Source organism: Acinonyx jubatus, chromosome A3 (assembly GCF_027475565.1).
Source record: "Acinonyx jubatus isolate Ajub_Pintada_27869175 chromosome A3, VMU_Ajub_asm_v1.0, whole genome shotgun sequence".
NCBI lineage: Eukaryota > Metazoa > Chordata > Mammalia > Carnivora > Felidae > Acinonyx > Acinonyx jubatus.
This window is the reverse complement of record NC_069388.1, coordinates 85,319,145-85,342,760: the sequence shown is the minus strand read 5'-3', so window position 1 is coordinate 85,342,760 and position 23,616 is coordinate 85,319,145. Positions and strand designations below refer to the sequence as shown.

At 47.1% G+C, this 23,616-nt stretch overlaps 1 protein-coding gene and 1 non-coding gene across 2 annotated transcripts in view; both read left to right on the top strand.

Moving 5' to 3' along the window:
• LOC106967762 (aspartic peptidase retroviral like 1) overlaps positions 1-23,616 on the top strand; it is a 121,873-nt gene that overhangs the window by 82,561 nt on the left and 15,696 nt on the right. Inside the window, exons 7-9 of the transcript XR_008289379.1 lie at positions 10,986-11,140; positions 11,397-11,554; positions 17,201-17,387. This is a non-coding gene — a transcript (aspartic peptidase retroviral like 1). The remainder of the gene's footprint in view (positions 1-10,985; positions 11,141-11,396; positions 11,555-17,200; positions 17,388-23,616) is intronic.
• On the top strand, positions 21,910-23,528 carry ASPRV1 (aspartic peptidase retroviral like 1). Its single transcript, XM_053200722.1, has one exon. It carries the CDS (start codon positions 22,148-22,150, stop codon positions 22,925-22,927), a length of 780 nt encoding a protein of 259 aa, XP_053056697.1. The 5' UTR covers positions 21,910-22,147; the 3' UTR covers positions 22,928-23,528.

The window sequence follows — 23,616 nt, the reverse complement described above, 5'->3', positions numbered from 1 at the left end:
AGCATGTGTCAGTACTTCATTTCTGGTTAGTGCTGAATAATATTTCATTGTATGGATATACCACTTTTATTTACCCTGATGGATGTGTAGATTGTTTCTACTTTTTGGCCATTATAAATAATATCGCTATGGACATTTATGCACAAGTGTTATTGTGGATGTATGTTCTCAGTTTTCTTGAATATATACTTGTAGTGGAATTGCTGGGTCATATGATAATTCTGTGCTTAAATTTTTGAGGAAGTGCTGTGGGTTAGGGATTTTTGATACCTTTTTTTCCTGGATTATAAACATATGTTCATGGGGCACCTGGGTGTCTCAGTCAGTTGAGTGTCCAACTCTTGATTTCGGCTCAGGTCATGATCCCAGGGTTGTGGAATCAAGCCCTGTGCTGAGTGTGGAGCCTGCTTAAGACTCTCTCTCTTTGCCCATCTCCCCCACTTGCACTTTCTCTCTCTCTAAAAATAAAAAGAAACAAAAAAACAAAAACCCCATATATGTTCATTGTAGAACATTTACAAGGTATACAAATGTACTCAGAAGAAAATAAGATTCTCTATATAACCCATTAATAACTACCTTTAATATATTGTGTATTTCTTCATATCTTGCTTATGTACATCATTTAAAAAATTGTATTAAGCTTAAAATAGATACAGTTTTGTGTCTTAATTCTTTCACTTTACTTTCTATTGTAAGCATTTTTCATGTCAACAAATATTGTAATATTGTTTCTGACCACATTCTGTCATCATTAGATGCATCACAATTTATTTAATTAACCTGCTATTCTTGGACATGTGGATAATTTCCACATTTTTGTGATTATCACAGGTTGTGCAGTATCTTTGTATGTAAATGTCCATCTACATCTCTGATAAGTTTTGTGGGTTTTTTTTAATAGGTGTTTTTTTAATGTGCTAGGTGTTGTGGTTTTTTTAAGGGTTTTGTTTGTTTGTTTGTTTGTTTGTTTTTTAGGTAAGCTCTATGCCCCCAACCTAGACCCCAAGATCAAGAGTTGCATGCTTTACTGACTGAGCCAGCCAGGTGCTCCATACATCTGTGATAAGATTTGAGATAAAATCCTAGAAATTGAAATTTCCGGGTAAAAGAATCTATAAAAATTTTAGATAAACCTTTTGTTTTGAAATAATTTTAGATTTATGGAAAAGTTGCAAAGATAGTACAGAGTTCCTACATACCCTTCACACAGCTTCCTCTAATGCTAATATCTTATCTAACCGGACAGAGTATATTCATCAAAACTAATAAGTTAACATTGGTACATTACTATTAACTAAGCTTCAGTGGGGGAGGGGCAGAGAGAAGGGAGAGAGAATCCCAAGCAGGCCTTGCTGTCAGTGCAGAGCCTGACCTCACAAACCATGAGATCATGACATGAGCCGAAACCCAGAATCAGATGCTTAACCGACTGAGCCACCCAGGTGCCCCCTGAGTTTGACTTTTATTAGTTTTCTTACTGATGTCATTTATCCATTCCAGGATCCAGTCTGGGATACCATGTTGTATTTGAGCATGTGAATACTTTCAAGGCTTTTGATGTTTGTATAGGAAGGTTGTGTCAATTTATATTCCCACCAGTAGTATAAGGGAAGGACTTTGCCAAGCTAATAGGTATTACAGCAGCAATAATAGTGTGAATTTAGTGGGCATTTCTTTTTTCTTTTTTTAAGTATATAAATATTTTATTAGATCATATATGCAGGAAGTTAAAAAACTTCATAAATAATAAATGTAATGTAAATGCTATGATGCCAGCTATAGAAATAAGCATACAGTTTTGGAAACAATGTTTTGTCACTCTTTTTATTTTTTTTAATTTTTAATGAATTTATTCATTTTTGAGATTTATTTTCTTGAGTAAGCCCCCAAGTGGGGCTCAAACTCATGACCCCAAGATCAAGAGTCACATGCTCTACCCACTGAGCCAGCCAGGTGCCCCTGTCACTTTTCAAGTACTGTTTTTTTCTGGGACACCTGGGTGGCTCAGTTGGTTAAGCATCTGACTTTAGCTTAGGTCATGATCTCCCCATTTATGGGTTTGAGCCCTGCGTCAGGCTCTGTGCTGCCTCAGATACTGTGTCTCCCTCTCTCTGCCCCTCCCTCTCTCTGCCCCCGCCACTTGTGTGTACACTTTCTCTCTCAAAAAATGAATAAACATTTTAAAAAAATTTTAAATATTGTTCTTTCTGGATTTTTTCTTTCTTTTTTTAATTAAAAATTTTTTTCAGGGCGCTTAGGTGGCTCAGTTGGTTAAGTGTGCAACTTCAGCTCGGGTCATGATCTCACAGTTCATGAGTTCCAGCCCCGCATCAGGCTATGTGCTGACAACTCAGAGGCCTGAAGCCTGCTTTGGATTCTGTGTCTCCCTCTCTCTCTGCCCTCCCTTGCTCGTGATCTGTCTCTCTCTCTCAAAAATAAACATTAAAAAAAAAAAAAAGAAAAAAATTTTTTTAAATTTTAACTTCAGTATAGTTAACATACAGTGTTATATTAGTTTCAGGTGTACAATACAGTGATTCAACAATTTCATATGTTAGTCAGTGCTCATCAAGATAATTGTACTCTTAATCCCCTTTACCCATTTCACCCATCCCCTCCCACGCCTCTCCTCTGGTAACCATTAGCTTGTTCTCTAGAGTTAAGAGTCTGGTTTTTGGTTTGTCTTTTTTTCTTTGGTCATTTGTTTCTTTGTTTGTTGAGAGAGAGAGAGAGAAAGAGAGCACACATGTGGGGGAGGAGCAGAGGGAAGAGCAGAGGGAAGCATAGAGAATCTCAAGCAGGCTTCATGCCCAGCACAGATGGACGCAGGTTTGCTCTCATAACTGCAAGATCATGACCTGAGCTGAAATAAAGAGTTGACACTCAAGCAGCTGACCCACGCAGGTGCCCCTGTTCATTTGTTTCTTAAATTCCACATATGAGTGAAATCTTGTGGTATTTATTTTTCTCTGACTGATTTATTTCACTTAGAATTATACCCTCTAGATTTATCCACATTATGGAAAATGGCAAGATATCATTCTTTTTTATGGATGAATAATATTACACTTCTTTATCCATTCTTTATCCATTCATCTTCTTTATCCATTCATCTATCCATGGACACTTGGGCCACTTCCATAATTTGGCTGTTGTAAATAATGCTGCTTATAAACAGCATGTATCCCTTTGAATTAGTGTTTTTCAGGTAAATACCCAGTAGTGTAATTAGTGGATCATAGGGCAGTTCTATTTTTAACTTTTTGAGGAACCTCCATGCTGTTCTCCACAGTGGCTGTACCAGTTTGCATTCTACCAACAGTGCATGAGAGTTCCTTTTTCTTTACATCCTCACCAACACTTGTTATTTTTTGTGTTTTTCATTTTAGCCTTTCTGACAAGTGTGAGGTGATATCTCACTGTGGTTTTGATTTGTATTTCCCTGATGCTGAGTGATACCGAGCATCTTTTCATGTGTCTGTTGGCCATCTGGATGTCTTATTTGGCAAAGTGTCTTTTCATGTCTTCTGCCCATTTTTTAAGGTAGCATTTTTTAAATGTTTATTTTTGAGAGAGAGAGGGAGTGAACATGTGTGAGCAGGGTAGGGGCAGAGGGAGAGGGAGACAGAGGATCCGAAGCAGGCTCTGTGCTCTTTGCACAGAGCTTGATGTGAGGCTGGATCTCACAAACCATGAGATCATGACCTGAGCCAAAGTTGGATGCATAACCAAATGAGCCACCCAGGCATCCAGTGAGCATTGTTTTTAATAATTAAAAAAAAAATTTTTTTTTTTTAGAGAGTGTGAGCCAGAGAGAGGGGCCAAGGTGGGGGGAGAGAGAGAGAGAATGAATCCCAAGTAGGCTCCATGCTCATCACAGAGACTGACATAGGGATCAATCCCACAACCCTGGGATCATGACCTGAGCCAAAATCAAGAGTTGGATGCTTAACTGACTGAGCCACCCAGGCATCCAAGTTGAGCATTTTTTAATGGCTAGTGGGTTTATAGACTCTTTTCATCTGTCTGGTAATCACTTATACTTTTTGTTTTTGATTTCCCAATCATTGATAGGGGGTTTTGTCAATGTCTAAGCTTTTAGCTTCAATTCAAGCTGACATACAGCCAATGTCAGGTAAGCATCTAGAAAGTCATCACTGCATCCTGCAAAGTCACCAAGGCAGTGTCACCCAGGAAGGGTTGGACTGCTGGATGTTCCCTGCAGGCCTTGTTTCTCCTGAAGAGGCCTGCCCTGAGCTATGGAACCTGGGTGACAGTGAGGTGTGTTCTCTGAGAGAGCAAGCTCTGCTAGTAACCCGAGGCCAGCTGTGTACAAAGAGCAGTACTGGGTAGGCAGTGACATAAAGAGCTCTGTCCAGTAGTCAGGAGAATGGGGATTTTGTCCTGGTTCTTTTACCACCTATGTGAACTCGAGCAAATCTGGTCCATTTTCTGGGCTCTCTCTTTTTCATCTGGTTAATGGTGAGGATCTCAGGGACTGAATGGACTGTTGTGAAGCACTTTGTAAAGCACTGTACGGGTGGGTGATACGGTTATAGGGAATGATGTCATGAAGGGGACTGAGCAGTGCCTTATGTGGATAGTATGAATCTCAATTCACCATCCCAGAAGGACAAGAAATGCTCTTGGGATTGACTCAGTTCTAACCCTGAGCTCCAATTGTATTGATGGGGAGGAAATTGTATTGCTATCATTATAGGCCCCTTCCTGATAAGGGTCACCCCAGAATCTAGGAGGCTCATGGTGCCCAGGAAAGAGGTACTTCTGTAGGCTGTGCTCTGTCGCACAGGCCCAGGTAGCCTGGGAGGCTCAGACTCTGCCCTCAGGCCATGCCTGAGGCTTTGTGCCCTGGACCCTACCTCCCCACCTCTGAGGCCCACTGCTTCTTGAAGGTGCAGGGCACTGGTCTGGATTCTCTTCCTACTCCTCAGGGTCCCACTTCCCTCTCTACTTTCATTTTCTCCCTCCCAGGGTGGCCTTCAAGACACTCCTCTGAGTCTGCAAGAAACTCAGGCTCAGGAAAATAGATGCAAAGGAGAAAAGGGCCCAGGGTGACTTCTGTCTAGTTCTGAAACTCAAAAGAGGACAGATCTAAGACTTTCTTGCAATGAGAAAGAAAAGAAAAAAATGCAGTCATCTAAACACAAATTAATGTCTGAAAAAATAATCTGGCCACACTGGGAAGAAATTGGAAGATATGTCCTCTTGTCCAAATGCTGTCACAAACCTGTGGTGGGTCCTCAGGCATGCCATACATTGTCTCTGAGGCTGTTTCCTCAGCTGTGCAGTGAGGGGATGGGTTCCATAAGCTCTAAAGCAGCCCTGGACACTCACCATCCCAGAGTCTTCCTGGGAGGGGGCAAGGTTTTCTTTTATTTTGACATTCTTGACCTTTCCCAGTCCCTATCGTGTGACCTGACCAGGACCCCTTTAGCAGCATTGCTGACGGATTTTCCCTGAGGCCTGTTGTTGGTCTAATCTATGAGGGTTTCTCTTGTGGCTCTGTGTAATCATCACAGTAAATATGAGCTAGCTCTGGGCTTGGCCTGAGTGCTCATTCAGTCCAGATAACTTTCATTTCATGAAAGAGGAAACAGAGGTCAAGTAGCTTTCCCACAGCCACATGGTAGGTGAGGGGCAGAGCTGTCCTTCTGAAGCCAAGCTTTCTAGCCCACTGGCTTATGTCCCCTCAGGGATGCAGAGGGGACCAGAAGGCAAATGTCCTGGGAACACTGTGTGACCATCCTCAGAACTAACCTAGGAAAACCCACCCTGAAACAAACAACTCCCAGGTGCTTGTGTCTCCCTGGATGCTGAAGAGATGGAGAGAGTGTTGGGAGGAACACAAGGACTCTCTCCCTAGGGTTCTCTGGAGATGAGAGCAAGCATTCTGAGGAAGTATTCTGAGTTTGGGGTCGCTACCTGGACTAAGGCCCAGGACCCTGGCTGCATGCCAACCCTGCAAAGGGCTGTCTTCCTTTCTCCAGTGGCTGGGGACAGGCACTAGTTGTGTTCATGCAAAAGTGGTCTGAGAGTACCCTAGCCTGGGCTGGGGTGGGGTTGATGATGTTTGGGTTTACATCCACTCCCTGGGCAGACACATGACACTGTCATTGCCACTCAACAGCAGGGACCCACATTTAGGGCTCATTACCTAGAGACAGGTCCAAGAGGGCCTGGAGTGGTGCAGCTCAGACTGACACAAGGAAGCCTCTGCCTTAGTGGTTCTGTAAAGTTAATCCCTTCAGTGTCCCCACAGAGTTACTCCTACTTCTCTCTTTTTCATGCCATGGGCTAAAAATTGGCTATGGAAAAGGAGAAAATCCCAAGACATTGTGACCTTCCAAAGTTGCCTTCTGTGCAACTTCCCTGATGAACTTGTTGGGAAATGGTATCTTAATTCATATTGGGGTTATATTGATGCAAAAATCGTGTTGGACCATTTCTCCTCATTTGTACTTGTTAATCGCTTCCTGGGTGGCGCTGGGCCAGGAACTGTGAATATAGTTGAAATCCAAGACAGAAGATTTAAAGGACACCCGTAATTTTATAGATGGAAATAGGACAACCCAGAGATGCTAAGGAGCTCATTTAAGGTCACACAGCTACTTGGGGCAGTTGTGGGTTTGGAACTTGAGGTTCCTGCCTTTCAGCCCTGTGCTCTTTCGACAGCGTCTTACACAACTTACAGTATGGTTGGTTGCAGGAGCAGGAACAATGGCTTTGGAACAATTATAGAACTCTAAGGGGAACAGAGATCCCCTTGCTGGTGATTTCCCACCCACTGGCTTGCTGCCAGTGTCTTTATGTTTTTTACTTATATATGTTTGTCTGGGGGTGTAATTTTCTTTTGAGAGACTGGGAAATCCCATAACTTAAAAAAATGATTTGTTGAAATTGAATTCCCAGATTTTTGCCCAGTTTGTGCTTTTTCAGAGAGAGAGAGAGAGAGAGAGCGAGAGAGACAGTGTGTGTGTGTGTGTGTGTGTTTTATGGGAGGTATTCTAGACTTCCTGTCCTCAGACAGTTTCACATAGGTTGATCTGGGTTAGGGCTCTCCATGTATGCTTTGCACAGGGCACAGTGACAAAGAGGAAAGTGGGAATGAAGTATGGGGAAGAGGTAACTTGTGCCCATGTGGGAAGGAGATGTCATGCCATCTTACTGACTGTGACATTCTGAACCTGGAGGGAGAAGGGGGTCTGCATGACTGCCCCTTTCTTAACCCAGAACTATACAGGCTTTGATGGCTTCCTGACTCAGTGTCAATATCAGTCATTCATTCACTCAAATAATTCTGGAGAACATTCAATACATAATGGTCTAAAATCACCTCTGGGCAAAGGCCCTGTATCAGGTTCCAGGAAGGATGTGTTCTATATCCAGGGATAGGTCTTGGTTGGTCTCTGCTCTATGGGAGAGAATCAGTCTCCTTCAGGTCCCATGGCCTACATGAGGGCTCCCAACTCCACCTCATTGGCTCTGGGGTTGAGTCCTGGCTGGTTCCGCCTTCTGGGGTTGGGATGAGGGTGAAGACTGCTCATCTACACTGCTACATCACCAAGATCAGATTGGAGAGAGGGAGGTACTGTGGGGCTGAGTCTGGCTTTTAAGGACAGCCGCTACTGTAGCTCCTCTGAGAAGCTAGTGGGTGGAGAAGCAGGGGTGGGAGGATCATGGGTTTCCATCCCTCCCTGACTTACACCTGACTTTTTGTCAGAGAAGATGAAAACCAGGCCCACTACCCAAAAGTGAACACAGATTTGGATCTCATGAGAGATCAGAATAGAGTCTCAAAACAGAAATCTGGGGAACTTGGTGCAGGAATGGGGCAGGCCTGAGGTGGCCAGTCCTGGGTCAGAGCCTCCCTGGGCAGAGTGGGGAGAAACAGGGCTGGGTGGGACAGAACCTCGGTTGGGTCACATTTCTAACTCCTGTTATTTTGGAGCTATGAGTCGGACAGTTTTTATCTGGCCTGTTTTGACCCTCCATGAGGCAACAGCTGGGACCAGAGGAGAGATGGAGAGCAGCAAGCATGCTGTTCTTCTTTTGATCCATTTAGCAACTTCCTCTACTTTCTGAGCAAAAACAGGTATAACCCTTTGTGTCCTGAGATGTGCAGACTCCAACATATATGCCTGTGGTCCTAAGGACATCTGGAAATTCTAATCGAAAACAAGTTCGCTGACCATGGGGAAAAGGTTAGGGGTACATTATATATGCAGCCTTGGCTGGGCTCTTACATTCATCTGACTGTTCATTCAGCAAATAATTTTTGGGTATTTGCTTTGTGTGATGCACAGTGAAGGACAAGGCCCAAATTTTATTTATGAAGACATGGGCCACAGGGAGAAAACCATGACTTGGCTTCTGTCTCTAAGTGAGTGAAACTGGTAGTAAAGTCTCTTGGCAAATTCAAATGTATCTGCTGCAAACAGATCCTTTTCCTCAAGTAATTCTGGGTGCTTTCCAACTTACCAATTTCCTAAAGAATGGGGGAGGAGGCTGGGAAGCTCTTCAGGGAGAGGAACAGCATGGTCAAAGGCCCTCTGTTAAAGGGAGCAAGGCCCCTTTAAAAACCTAAAGGAAGGGGCTACTGGGTGGTTCAGTCAGTTAAGTGTCAGACTCTTGATCTAGGCTCAGGTCAAGATCTCACAGTTTGTGAGATTGAGCTACACTTCAGGGCTGTGCTCTGACAACATGGAGCCTGCTTGGAATCTCTTTCTCTCTATCTGCCCCTTCCCCGCTCATGCATGTGCACTTTCTCTCTCTCTCTCTCTCTCTCTCTCTCTCTCTCTCTCTCTCTCTCTCGCACACACACACACACACACACACACACACACACACACACACTAAATAAACATTAAAAAAAACTGAGGGAAGGTAGTGTGACAAGAAAGGAAAGGCAAGTTTGCAGGTTGGGCTCTTGATGGGTAAGTGGGATCTCTTTGTGTGCCTCACTCATGATCCCACTTCACCATCCCCCCTGTTCACCTAGAACACCCCTTTCCTTCCTCACATCTCAGTCCAGTCATCTTGGCTTCCAAGGAAAACTGCCACCACAGCTGCTCTGAGAACCCAGTGGCCAATTCTATCACCCAGCGTCTTGATTCTTACCCTATATCTCTCCCTTATATTTCTCAAATCGATCCTTCTGAAAGGCCTGTAATTCTAGACTGGGAAGACTTCCATTGCTCCCCATTGCCTTTATCACGGTCAGAATCACTATTTATCAAGCTTTCTCCATGTGCCAGTTAAAACTCTTCTAGATCTGGGCTTGCCTTCCTTCATGGTCTTCTCTTGACCCTTGAAGGCTAGCCAAACTGAATCACATATAGTGGCCTGTGTTCTCATGCCTCAGGGCCTTTGCACCATCTTCCTGGAGCACTCTCTCACATTCCTCCCCTAGCTAACTCCTGCCTACAAAGCTCAGATCAAGGGCTACAGCTCCCAGGAGGCTTTGTAAAGGTGTCCCCCATCTGCTCTTCCCCAGAACCCTCCACAGAGCTCTATCAGGGGGCTGATTGCCTTAGTTGTATTTCTCCTATTAGAGTTTTCCAAGAGCCTGGCTCATTTCTGCATACTTAGTACCTAGCGTAGAATCTGGCGCATAGTTAGTAATAAATAAAAATTAGTAATGAAGGAATGCATTAGTGAACAAATGAGTGAATTCTGCTTGGAGTAGGGGGTGCTCACTAGGGAGATAATATTTGAGGTGAGTCCAAAAGAATGACTTAAGAATTTGTGAAGCAAGAATTTTAATTTCAGGGACAGGGAATGGTATGTGCCAGGCATGGAGGTTTGGGAGAGTGGTATGCATTAAGGGAACTGCAGCTAGTTCTGCAGCTAGGGCAGAAGTTGAGTATGCAGGATATGCCAGAGGTGGATCTGGAGAGATGGGACAAGGGGCAATGACTGTTGGGCTCTGGGAAGCCTGACTTTGCTGAGTACAGAACAGAGCAGGACATAGTGAGTGCTTTTGATGCCATGAGGAAGATGGACAGGAGCAGGCAGTGCCACGCTGTGGGGGACTGGGAAGAAGGTGATGGGGGTGTGAGCAGAGCAGCAGGCCAAGGGACAAAGATCAGGGGCAGACTCCAGTGGGGCTTAGATGGCCATGACCTGCAGTCAGAGGAGGTTTGAGGGCTGTGGGATGGTGATTCCATGGTTTCTGGCTTGAGTTCCTGTGTGGGTGGTGAAGCCCCTCACCAAAATGGCAGCCTGGAGAGGAGCAGATTTGAGAGCAGGAGAATGAGTTCAGTTTTGCTTATAAGACATGAAAAATGTGACTCTTAAAAACTGAGAACAAACTGAGGGTTGATGGCGGGTGGGAGGGAGGGGAGGGTGGGTGATGGGTATTGAGGAGGGCACCTTGTGGGATGAGCACTGGGTGTTGTATGGAAACCAATTTGACAATAAATTTCATATATTGAAAAAAAAAAAGACATGAAAAATGTACATTGGAAGGGACCATCAGGTTTGGAGAGCTTTGTGAGTTCAAGGCAGAGCTGGAGGGATGGGGTCAGATCCAAGTGTGCTTAGATGATCCTAAGAGCTGAAGTTAAATATTCAGGAATTTTGTGAGACAATTGTTAAATTTGGCTATTTTTAAAAAATTAAATTATATAAAATTACAATTAAGTAAATTATATTAAAAACAGAAACTCATCACTTCTAAGGATTTCAGAGTATTTTGTTTATGCTTTTAAGATGATTTACATCTGTTATATCTATGAATATACTATATGACGTTGTGTTACTGTGTTTTTCTTCCTAACTCTGCATTCAGAGGCATCACGTTGGTAGTTTGAAATCAGCCATGGTAGGAATATTCGCACCATGGAAATTGATAAACACCAAACATCAGGGCTTGATTTATTGTTTTGTTGACTGTCTAGACTTAAAATTATGGAGAAAATGTTAATATGCACATTGAACTTATATACATATTGTGCCTGTAGCTATTACATTGTGAATGGAACAGAGAAATTGAGCAGATGTTCTTCCAGTATTCAAAAAATATTACCTGATTCAGTAAAGAAGTTGCTTATACCATTGACAAAGGAGTGAAGTTGCAACATGTATCTTCATTGTTTCACTTTCATTGTTTCAACCAGTAAGTTGGCACAAGCAAAAATATCAACCAATATTCATGTTAGAACTATATTCATTTGTCAATTACAATTATAGGTTAGTTATGGACTTAGCAGGTTGGTAAAAATCAATGAAAGTATTCTGTAAGATTCAATTTACTATATGCGATTTACAGTATAGACTACTGTATATTTTACTACTACTTGTAAATTGCTAAACATATTTTATGTCAGTAAAATTTACAATAAACTCATATGTGCCTACATTTTTTCCTCCAGAGGGCCTGTTGTTATATATTTACCAGCACACCACTGGGCAAATTGCCTTAGGCTGAGGAGAGACCAGAGACCAGATTGGACGCTTTGGAAAGATTCCCAGAAGAGGGAGGGACTCATCGATGGAAAGACGCTTCCATCAATGGAGAGAGGAGGGATGGGTAAGTGAGGCTTAGGTACAGGGATTAGGCTGGAGGGGTAGAGAGTTCTGAGAAAGGATGCAGGGGTGAGGAGAATCTGGGGTGGGAGGCAGCTGGGCTTCACTATTTCCTCTGCCAAGTAGGATGCAAGCTGTGTCCTGAGAGTGAGAGGCAGACAAGTGAGGAACGGAGGCGGGGTGAAGGTTTGGCCCAAGTGATCAGTGAGGGACACAGAGAAGGGACCTGGGAGGATGAGGCTGACTCAGGAAGCCAGGGGATGACCATAGTGGCAGAACTGTAACCATGTGGGTTACAAGGTGGGGGAGTGACCTAGATTTTGGCCATAGGCCAAGCCCTGCAGTGAGGATTGCTATTTTATCTCCCAGGACAATCCTGGAGGAAATCAACGCTGGGAGAAGTTAAGTCCTTTATCCAAGGCCCAGAGCCAGTTAGCGGCTGAGTCAGGATGCAAACTGAGGCAGCTAGGCTCTGTTGACAAGGCAGGAGCTTGCACAGTGGCACATCTCTCCTTGGCAAAGCCCCTTAGACTATGCAAATAGGAATCTCTTCAGGACAGAGATCGGCAGGGTAGGTGTGGCCAGCCACTTGGCAAGGGTTTCAGGGCATCAAAAGTACTGGCAAAGCCTCCTCAGCCTGTGGCCCGTCTGGTGTTTGCCAGCCAGCACATTCTTGCCACCACTCCACAGTGTCTACTGAAAGCTAATGATAATGAATTGGCTTGCATTTTGTAAGTTTCTTCGTTACTTTGTTTTCTAATAACTCATTCTTACTGTACTTTTAAAACATAAAGTACATGCAGACTGGGAACTTAGAAAATCAGTCCTTCCCCTTAGAACACTTGAGAAGCACTGTTCTAACCCATCCTTCTAATCACATTGCTCCTCTGCTAGAAACCCTGAGTGATCCCTGCTGGCTGTCGCAGAGGTTTCAGATGGTAGGTGGGGACTGGTTTGTGGAACTTAATTACATGTGTCATTACCAGCGTTAAAAAAAAAGAAAAAGAAGTCAAGTGAAATAGAAGATATCAGATTATATTACATGTAGTAAATACATTTTTGTTTCATTTAGTTGTATATTTCATATATTATAATGCATGTTTGTACTAGCGTATGATGGAAAATGTCTGTCTTTCTATGATCACGGTAAATAAAAATGTTTGAGTGCCACTGGTCTGCAGATAAAGATGACATTGCCAGGCCTGGTGTTCCAAGTGTAAGGGGGAGAGTGATTGCTGAGGAAGAGCAGGTAGTGCTTCCTGGGAAACGAGCAAAGGTGAGCTGGGTTTGGAGGACGTCCAGGTTATGGATGAGCAGAGGGAACAATATTAGCAAAGTCGGAAAGACCATGACTTTCATGCCTAGATTGTGTGTCCAACTCCAAGAGGGCCTGGGTCATGCCACTGGGGACTTGCAGATAGCATAAGAGTTGTAGTACCTGTGATAGGAGCTTAGGGGACAGAGCCCATAAGTCTGCCAGGGAAATCAGGGAGACTTCCCAGAGGTGGCAGTGCCTTAGATGAGGAGAGTTGGGGTTTGCCAGAACAACAGGCATGTGGAAAAAGCCTGGTCAAGTGAGGATCTTATAAAGAGGCACAAGAAAGCCCATCATGTTTGGGGAACCATGAGCCACTTGGTATAGGTGGAGCATGAATTAGGGAGGAGGACTTCATGTGCTGTGTTGTAAGTTGAGATTTTATTTTGGGATGAGGAGCCATGGGGGAATTTTGAGCAGAAGGATGACATGAGTGTTCCTACATCTCAGGACTCTGGCAGCCTGAGGAGAGTAGATTAATGGAGAGGAGACCTGTAGGACCATTACTGCAATAGTTGGGCCTGAAGGAAGGCAGTGGGGGTGCAGGGGGGAGACTCAGGAGGAACCAGCAGAACTTGGCCACCCGTCCATGATTGGATTGGGCACTGAGAGAAGGGAGCAGGCAAGGGTGACCCCCACTGTGGCTGACTCAGGAAACTGGCTGGGTGATGGTACCTTTTGCCCAGAAAAAGAACACAGGGGGCCGAGAGGGTCCGAGGGACAAGATAACATGTTCACTGTTGAAAGGGGCACCTGACTGGCTCAGTCAGTAGAGTGTGCGACTCTTGATCTCAGGGTCATGAGTTCAAGCCCCATGTTGGGTGTAGAGATTACTGAAAAAAAAGAAAAGAAAAGAAAAGAAAATGGCACCTATAGGTGGGCATGACAATGGACAGCTGGAATAGAGCAGAGAGATTAGGCCAGGGATACAGCCTGGGGAGAGTGCAGAGTGAGGAGAAAGCACTATCAAGGGGGCCTCAGGGAGAAAGGAGCTCATGAGAGACTGAGGGGAGTGGTCTTTGAGGCACAAGATCCAGAAATTTGGGTCCCAGGAGCCAATGGGGCAGAAAAGACTTAGGGGGAAAACCAGTCATGCAAATGCTTCAGAAAACCAAATTCCCTGAAGGAGCCATGGGATGTGGCCATTTGGGAGGCCAGTGATGCACCATCAAGGGTGCAGAGGTGGGTGGTGGGGCGGGAGCCAGAGGCTTTGGGAGAGAGTGGGGTAACACAGTGAGGCAGGGAGGAAGCAGGGCTGCACCTTTGTGCAAATCAGAAAGGGGTCCCCTGTCTCCAGGCAGATGCTGGAGGCAGATGCTCCAGGCAGATGCTGGAGGCAGATGCTCCAGGCAGATGTCTCCAGGCTTGCTGCTCCAAGGCTGGTGCTGTTGCCATGGGGAAAGGGAAGGGACTGAGGAGGAGCAGGGCTGTGTGCTGAGCCCACAGCCTGGGGCCCAGTGTGCAGGCCACTCCTGCTGGCAAGAGTCAGCTGAGAATCTCTGCAGCTGAGCAGGGATCCTGAGACACTCACAGCTGAGACTGCCAGTCCCGGGGGACCAGTGGTTCCGGTGCCCTGGACTGGTGACATCTAGAATGCAGGCTCTGGGCCGAGAATTGGGCAGACCAGGCTGGAGAGGGTCTTAGCACAGAGCTTTAGTTTACTTAATTTACCTTTTACTGTGGAAAATTTTCAAACATGCCCAAAAGTTGTGGGAAACTCAAACGAACCCTCTTATCATTAGACTTCAGTGATTATAATGGTTGTCAGTATTATTGTATGACCCCCCCCCCCGTAAGTACTTTTTTAAAAACTTTAAAAAAATTGTTTAATAGATTTTTTAGAGAAGTTTTAGGTTCACAGCAAAATTGAGCAGAAGGTACAGATTTCCCATATATCCCTGGTTGAAAACTTTATTTGGAAATAATTTTAAGCTTACAGAAATTGCAAAGACAAGTTTCTTTATTTTTAAATAATGTTTTTCTTATTAGAGAATATAGTCTCAGAATGTATATAGAGGAAAATTAAGATCATTCATGACCCTACCACCCCAAAGTAAGCACTATCACTCTTCTGGTGTATTTCCTTCCGGTCTTTTTTTTCTGTGATTTTATGTACATATATTTTAAAAAGATAGCTTTTTTTTTACATTTATTTATTTTTGAGAGAGAGAGTGTGTGTGAATTGGTGAGGGGCAGAGGGAGAGGGAGACACAGAATCTGAAGCAGACTCCCTGCTCCGAGCTGTCAGCACAGAGCCCAATGTGGGGCTCGAACTCACAAGCCACGAAATCATGACCTCAGCTGAAGTCAGATGCCTGACTGACTGAGCCACCCAGGTGCCCCTTATGTACATATTTCTAATTGGACTTCTTTTACCCAGAAAATAACCCCATTCCTCAAAACCTTCCTGATTGGTGTGTCCATATGAACTGGCTCAGTCCCAGGACCCTCACCCCCGAAGCCCTCCACAGAGACTGCAGAGAGCAACAACTGATCCAAGTTTGTGGTTTGTGGGTGCCCTCATTCCTTGGTTTCAGTGCTAATTCAGGTTTCCTCTTAACATTCCTCTCATTTTTGTTTTTCTTGGGTAATATTGGTTGATTTCTGTGGGATGAGTTGTCCAGTGCTCCTTGAACCACCATCTTGCCTGCCTCCCACACTCATCTCTGGATTTGGGACATCTGTGTCTGAGCCTCTCTCCCCAACTCACTTGAGCACTCTCTGAGGGTAGGGCTCCGCTGATTCATCTCAACGTAAGGCACAGCTGGCCTCAAGAAATATGTATGGAACTGAATCAGCCCATTTATTTGGCATTGCCCAGTCCCATCTCTGCTGCAGACTCTTGCCTTTTATTAATTTACACCCACCAGCATGGTGTCTAGAATACAATAGGTGCCCAATAAATGTATGTTACTGCCGCTACCAATAACCTGGGGATTTCTATACATGTTAGGGCTCTGCCATTTTTCCCTCCTTCCCTTTCCTGCCTCCCCCTACTTCTTCCAGATGGTAAAGAAAAGATACCATTTCAACATGCCAGAGGGAAGGTGCCCCCTGTTTGTCCCCCTGTCTTCTGTAAGTTGGGAGCAGATCTAAGTTGGCAGTGGACTCACAAGAAGCAGTTCCTTGCTCTGAGGCTTTGCATTGTTCACAATACCAATTATCATTAGCAGTAATTAAAACTATTTCAGGATCAGTTCAAAGCTGTCTTTGAGGTATTTTAAGTTGGACCAAAGTCCTCTATGTATCTAGCTCTAAACCAAGTTTCCTGGTGTCATTAGAAGCCCAATTGTATTTGAAGAATACCCAATCTGTATATTTTGATTGCCCGAACATTTCATAAATTTCAGGGGCGATTGTCACAAGTGGGCCAATGCCCCCAGAGCTGTTTAGACTGTCTTACAAGTCCTACTCTCTCGCTCAATTAAGTGAAGGGGACCATGGAGATGGGAGAAGAGGTAGGGGTCTGCAGAGGGTCTTTCCTTAGAGCCAGGCCCTCTGGCCAGGTGGAACCCCTAGGCCCAGAGTGAGGGTGGCAGAAATCAGAACAGGAAGAGATGAGGGCTTGGTTTAGGGTGGGGACATCAGGACTTGGGAAGAAGGTGGGAACCCAACTGGGAGGGCCAGGCTGTGAGGAGGGGAGCAGGGAGGCCTTGAGAACATCTTAAGTGATACTCATATTTGATTGAAAGATAAAAACAGGGAAAGAACCGCTTTTGGCACGTTGGACTTCTAGGGAGTTAGCCAGCAATTTGTTCTAACCCTTGGTTGGCCTGGCCCCAACCCTGGGCCTGGAGGACTGGCAGTAGCATTGGGGCCTGAGATGGCTGTTCCCTAAACACCTCCACAACTCTTCGGGACCCTCCACGATTGGCACCAGACATCTTGCTGCCTGTTGACAGAGTGGGTTCAACTGGTGGGCTAAGCTGGGTGACTTCCTCTTAGAGGGCTTCTGAACTGGATGGCAAAGGAGGGTGGAGGGCAATTCAAATGGGAAAAAAAGAAGTTCTGGAACAGTGGAGAACTGGGGAAGGGCCCTACAGGCAGAAGTACCGTTTAGTCAGGGCAGTGGGACCAAGAAGGGGGACCAGTCAAGGAAAAACTATCTTTCCTAAGTACCTTTGGCCATGACTGGTGTGAGTGCTGGGTAGTTTCTGCTCCGAACAGTGGTGTTTGTAGTCTGAGGGTTTGTGGTTTGGAAATAGAAACCTGCTGGTGTCTTGGGTTTCCCCATATGCCCTGCTTTGGTCAGAGCCCACCAGACCCTCTTGGTCTCTGATCTGAATCCCTAATTAGATTTTTGTGCAGAATTCACATCTTTGCCCTTCTTTTCAGCTTGAAGACCTGATGCCATGCCCCACTGAAGCAGAGTGCCAGCAGCAGCTGTGGCCCCTGCTCCTAGGAGCTGTGCCACCCACCCTACACATGCACACACCCACACCAACCCCAGGGCCCAGGCCTCAGCCTAGGCTGGGGGGGTTGTGCAGGAGTGGGGCAGGCATTCGGGGCCCAGCTCATGGTGGTGAGTACCCAGCGAGAGGAAGAAGGGAGGACATCATGTCCTTGGCCTCACACAGTCAGGGGGAGGCAGAGGGCAGGATGACCCACTTTCAGAGTGGCGTGGCTGTGACTGGGACTGCTTCACATGGTCAGTCTGCATATACATGTCAGTCTTAAACTCTTCAAAAGGGGCTGTTAAACATCTGTATCCTGTTTTCATTAGCTTGTAAGCCATGGTGATGGGGACCTGTCTAGTTCTCTGAGCTAACAAGTGTGCCCAGAGGCTAATAAACAGCAGATGCCTCTAATAAATATGATTTTAATACTCAGTGTAAATGTGTGTGCAAATACATCTGTGAAATGAAAGGTGGGAGCTGAATTCTATATGCAAGTTGCACAATTTCTTAGCTGTTTTGAAATAAGAACTGTAGTGTGACTGTGTATGGATGGTATAGGTTTTGGACTACAGAATGTGTGTACAGGGTGCAGGGAGTGTTTTTTTGTGGATAGCCTATATATGTGTGGTGTGAAGTAAGGGGTATGTGTGTGTATGTATATGTTTGTGTCGTGTGTGTGTGTGTGTGTGAGTGTGTGTGTATGTAAAAGAAGTCTCCGTCAGATCAGTTGGAGAAAAAACCAGCTACATAGTTTACAAGATCTGGTGCAGAATGAAAGCATAGGGCCCCTTGTTCAAAATTACTGGGAATTTCAAGACAGCTGCAGCAGCACGTCAAACCGAGCTTGGCCTTTCTGAGCGCGGAGCCCCATGTGACTTTGTAGGTTGAACGCCCACGATCCCTGGCTGGAGAGTGTGCACCTCTTTTCTCCCCTCAGCCTTCCTTTACTACCTTGGTAAGCCCTTGAATCCCTTTGCTCTTTCCCCATCTAGTTCTTGGGGTGATTTGGGGAGTGTATGGTGCTAGCCAGAGGCAGCCCAGAGAGGAGCTATAGCAGGTGGCCTGTGCATCTCCTGATCCTCCTTACATTTCAGTCTGGACCTCATCACGGGTACCATCAGGTGTCTCTCTGCTTCTCGCTAAAAATAGTCTCCTGGGGATGTGCATGCCCCCTCCAAGACCCCCCACTGCCCACCAACGGCTTCAGTTCCTGGGAGCCCTGATGGGCCCTCTACTGATCTTGTGCCACATAGCACAACTACCTGTGGGGAAGAGATGGCAAAGGGGATCAGCTTCTGCTGGGGCAGCACTGGGGCAGCAGAGCTCAGAGCCCCGAATTCTCAGTGAGGGGGTGTGGAGGGTGGGGACTCCTTAAGTCTTTCCTGTTTATTGCCCTGATTTACCTCCTCTCCAGTTAAGTATGGTGTGCCTGCTTCAGAGCACACTCAGGAGATGCTAATGGATAATAAAGAGGGTGTTCCCGCCCCAATACCTATACTTGTCAATAATTAGCGATGATTTCCTAGGTTCTGGGAGGAGGCAATGGCACCTGGCCTGCCCCAGCTGGTTTAACTCATCATTGTAGCATTAGTATAGCAATTCCAAGGTCCTTGAGTGGGGTATTCCACTCATACCTGGGGGTATTCCAGGTATGGTTTCTCCCAAGGGTTAAGGGAATTTGAGAAGTTACTTCACCATGTTCCTGATCCTAGCCAGAGACCGGTCCCTAAACTCAAGCCCTTCCAGCTCCCCTAGTAACCATGAGACTCCTGTGGTCTTCTGTCCTGGAGATTCCAGATGGGACTGTGTGAACAGAATGCCTGGAGGGCCTCCCTGAGGAAGGCCAATGGGCCTTAAGCCAAAGGACCCAGGAGTGTAAAGGTTGTTTGGGCAAGTGTACAGGGCAAGGTAGGCAAGAAAGGGGATTCCCGCCCAAGAGATTAAGCAGGAGTAGAGATTTCGATAAAGTTGTTAATCACTGGTCATGGGGTTTGACCTGCCCCAGAGAGAGGGAGTGACAAAGGCCCCCATGCAGGGGTGTGATGACCAGCTGGCTTTCCAGGGGGGAAAAAAAAAAAAAGCCCTTGTTAAGAATCTTCCAATGTCTGTGGTGTAAATACTCCCACCAAGTCCAGTTTCAAGCTGCCACTGGTTTAACAACTGACTTACAGAATTCTTGAATATTTAACAGCCAGCTCTCACTTCCCATTAGCTCACTGTCCCCACCAGAGGCCGTCAACAACACAAGCCCCCAGGACCCATCCGCATGCCTCTCTGAGCCCAGACTCCCACTTCCCTGGCTGTATTGCAAAATGTTATGCACGCACTGGACAGTGCATGAGCCCAGGCTTGAGACAGGCCATTTAGCCCTTCATGCTCCTTGTGCTTCAGTCCTGGGGGAAGGCTGGCTGGTCAGCCTTGCGGCTTACCATGATGCTGCTGAGGTGATGGATGTGAAATGACTTTGCCAAAGTGAACAGCAAACCTAGTCAAGTGAAGTGCCACAGCCCAAGGCCCAGGGACTACCTATTTCTAATCTGGAGCAGTGGGGAAGTCTGACTCCATGCCAACCACAATGGTTTGACAAGCCCTAGTTTGGAGCATCTAGCAGTTTGCCATCTGACAAGCCACCCTGCCTCTCCCCTCCCTCAGTCACATGCAGCTGCCTCACACACACTCCCACTTCCAGGAGACCAGGTGTGCAGGGTGATGAACACCAGGTAGCCAGGAAGCCACTAGGTCAGTTCCCTGAACCACAGAACAACACAACACCCATCCCAGGGGTTGGGAATCTATCCACAAAAGTCCACTTGTAGAAGGGGCTTCCTGGTATTGTGGCCAGGCCATTTCTCTGGGTGCAGGTTTTTCATTGTGCAATCTTCTCAGAGACCCACCTGTACTTGACTCCTTCCCAGTGACTCCATCTCTCCCTCCTCTGGGCTTCTGGAATGGTACAAGGGCCCCACCTTACTTAGCCAGGCAGCTGTGATGAGAGGTGTTGACCCAGCTGCCTCTCTGCTAGCTCACTGTGTCAGGTGGAAGGGGCTGAGAGAGCAGCAGGGCCATATCTTTCTGTATGGCCAGGGACCCTGGGACTGTCCAGAGGCAGGACTGGGGCCAGGGTCCTCTGGGAGTCAGCCAGACACTGGGTGATGAATGGTACAGGGAGCTGATGAGAAACAGGCTCTGGGCCAGGAAAAACAGCCCAGAGCTACAGGTGTTCTGCTGTTCCTGCTCCTTTCCTGTCTTAATCCCTCCTGTTTGGTGACAGCACTCAGCCAGGCCTGGAGACAAGCAGGGAACACCTGCTGACCTGAGAGTAAATTTCTATGGGGGATGGAGATGGTCATATGTGTCTGGTTTCTGTGAACGTCACACTCCACGTCATTGCAGGAGACAGAGTTACGAATGACCCAGCACACCGCACGGCAACACATGCTTGGCCGGGAGTGGGCACACATGTGAGAGGCAGAGTAGAAGACTCCATGGAGGGCTCATGTGACCCCTTGACCATTTGAATGGGGTCATGAAAGTGGGTCCCCCCCCCACTTCCATAGCCCCAGTCTCTCTGCACAGACTGGCCCCAACCCTAGGACTCACAGATCTGCCTTCTGGGAATCCCTGGGGTGGCCCAAGGCAGCCTGCCCTCCTCAGCAAGAGATCACACAGCCAACTTCCTCCATCCAAAGCCTTCCAGAACCTCACCACTGGCTTTGCCAACATGGTGGACATTTCCCCTTCTCAGAACATAAGGGAGTGAGATTCTCTGGCTGCTCTTTCCATGAATGAGCAGGTGAGGGGGGAGAAGGAGGGCTGTAGCACTTGGGGAAGGGGCTCTCTTAGAAAGTTCCTGGAAGGTGAGAGGGAACAGGAGGGGAGGAGACAATACTAGTGGCATAGAGGATGGGGTCTGCCCAGAACTGGAGCCCATCTGGATCCCGGTGTACCCTCCCAGAAGTTCAGGGTTGGCACCAACCCACTTTAGGGCCTTAACAAGGTTGCTCTGGCTGAGGTCTGGTCCCCCACAAAGTGCTGACTCTGGATCGGACGTGATGAATGAGGGAAAATGACTGTAGCAGTTGAGTTCATGGCAAATGCTTGTGTGTGTGTCCCCTCATTTAAAAAACAATCTCTGTGCATTGTTGATTCTGGGACTGTCCTCTCTCTGCCTCTCTGGAGAATTTTATGGGATTCCAAGCTTGGTTTAGAATGTAGGAAAAACACCTACCCACCCCGTGCTGTGCACAAAGTAGGAGCCTAGTGAATGCATGTGCCTTTTCTTTAGCCATTCAAAGTGGTCACTTGGGGTTGAGGGAAAAGGGGCTTCCCCAGCCTAGAAGCTGATGGGCCTTTGGTCCCTGCCTCCCCTCCTTCTTCCCTCTCCAGCTGAGGACAGATACCTGGATGTCATAACATACTCCGTGTCCTCATCTGTATATTCTGGGACACAGGCTGGGGAGGGTACCTGAGTAGGTCCCCTCTGACTGAGGATGGACTTTCTTGCACCGTGGGCTGCCCTGTACCAGTCCCAGGATGGATGCAGAAGGGTGAGGCACTGATCCTGCTCGTTGGGCAGGATGCTGGCAGGAGGGCGGGGATGAGCAAGGGCGGGGCTTCCAGAACAAAGGAGAATGGGGAGCCCTGGGGGCCCAGGCTAGGCATCAAAAAGGCTCTGCAGAGTGAGCAGGCTATTGCAGCTGCCTGCCTCTGTGTCCAGCAGTCAGTCAGCCAGCTTGCGCCGGTCCCTTCTGCCTGCCCCAGACGGGCACCAAACAACACTCTGCTTAGAGAGGCCTTGTTCTCCAGCGTGATTGCGCCGACACTGCTCTGTGGTTTTCTCTACTTGGTGTGGGTTGCTGCTGCAGTTCCAGAGGAGGGCAGAGGGATGGCTGAGAGTGGAGCCAGGAGCCGGGAGGGCCGTCGGGAGCATGCCTTCATCCCGGAGCCCTTTGATGGAGCCAACGTAGCCCCACACCTCTGGCTGCACCGCTTCGGGGCCATCAATGACCTCAACCATTGGGACCATGTCACCAAACTAAGGTTCCTGAAAGAGTCCCTCAGGGGAGATGCCCTGGAGGTCTACAGTGGACTCAGCCCCAAGGACCAGGAAGACTATGGGGCTGTGAAAGAGACCCTCCTGAAGGCCTTCGGGGGGCCCGAGGCCACCCACAGCCACCTGCCTAAGGAGATCGTCTTTGCCAACAGCATGGGTAAGGGCTACTACCTCAAGGGGAAAATTGGCAAAGTGCCCGTGAGGTTCCTGGTGGACTCGGGGGCCCAGGTCTCTGTGGTCCACCCCAACTTGTGGGAGGAGGTCACAGATGGTGACTTGGACACTCTGCGGCCCTTTGAGAATGTGGTAAAAGTGGCCAATGGGGCTGAAATGAAGATCCTGGGCATTTGGGATACAGTGGTGTCCCTGGGCAAGCTGAAGCTGAAGGCAGAGTTCCTAGTGGCCAATGCAAGTGCTGAAGAAGCCATCATTGGTACCGATGTGCTCCAGGACCACAATGCTGTCCTGGACTTCGAGCATCGCACGTGCACCCTGAAGGGGAAGAAGTTCCGGCTCCTGCCTGTTGGAGGGTCCCTGGAAGATGAGTTCGACCTGGAGCTCATAGAGGAGGAGCCCTCCTCAGGGGAGGGGGGACAGCAGCTCTCCTACTGAGAAGCCCCCTTTTCTTTACCCCCCAAACATTGGTTGGAAGACCCACCACAATGGAGGGGAAGGGCAGATATCCTCACTGGGGTCACTGGGTTTTGCCAGCCCTCTGGGTTTTGCCTCCTCCTCTTTCTGCAGGGGCCTTAAACTGCCGCTGGTGGGGGAGGCTTCTATCTGAAAAGGCACAGGTGAGGGAGAACAGGCTGGCCATCTCAGTGGGAGGGAGAGTCCTCGTGGTGGTCAAGCGGTTATTGCTGCCAAAGATTTAAGGCTGGAAGAAGGTTCCAAGAAGGCTAGAAGTGATTGTCTTGGAGAGAGAACTGGGGCACCCCGTCAGATCGATCCCCTGAGTTATGGCTCAGTCATCTTGAGGTGCATGCAGTTTATTTCAGCTGGGCTGGGTCCTGGCTGCAAGATCCTCACAGGCAAGACCCAGCGCTTGCGGATGAGGGTCACAGCTACTCTGGGATTCTTTCCTGTTGGGTCTTCCCACCTACCTGTATGATGTAGTTTCCTTCTGTCATTGCTTTGAAACCCATCGAGCCTTATGCCAATAATTCATTACTTCAAAAACCAATAAAAATTGACTCATGGAAAAACCACATAATGTGTTGACTGGGGATGAATGGAATGGATGTGAGAGGCTGGGTACAACAGGGAGAAAATGTCAAAGAGAAGGAAGATCTAGTCAGTGA

What these genes read in the sequence shown, in the direction of transcription:
- ASPRV1 (XM_053200722.1), top strand. Translation starts at nt 22,148, where the DNA reads ATGGCTGAGAGTGGAGCCAGGAGCCGGGAGGGCCGTCGGGAGCATGCC.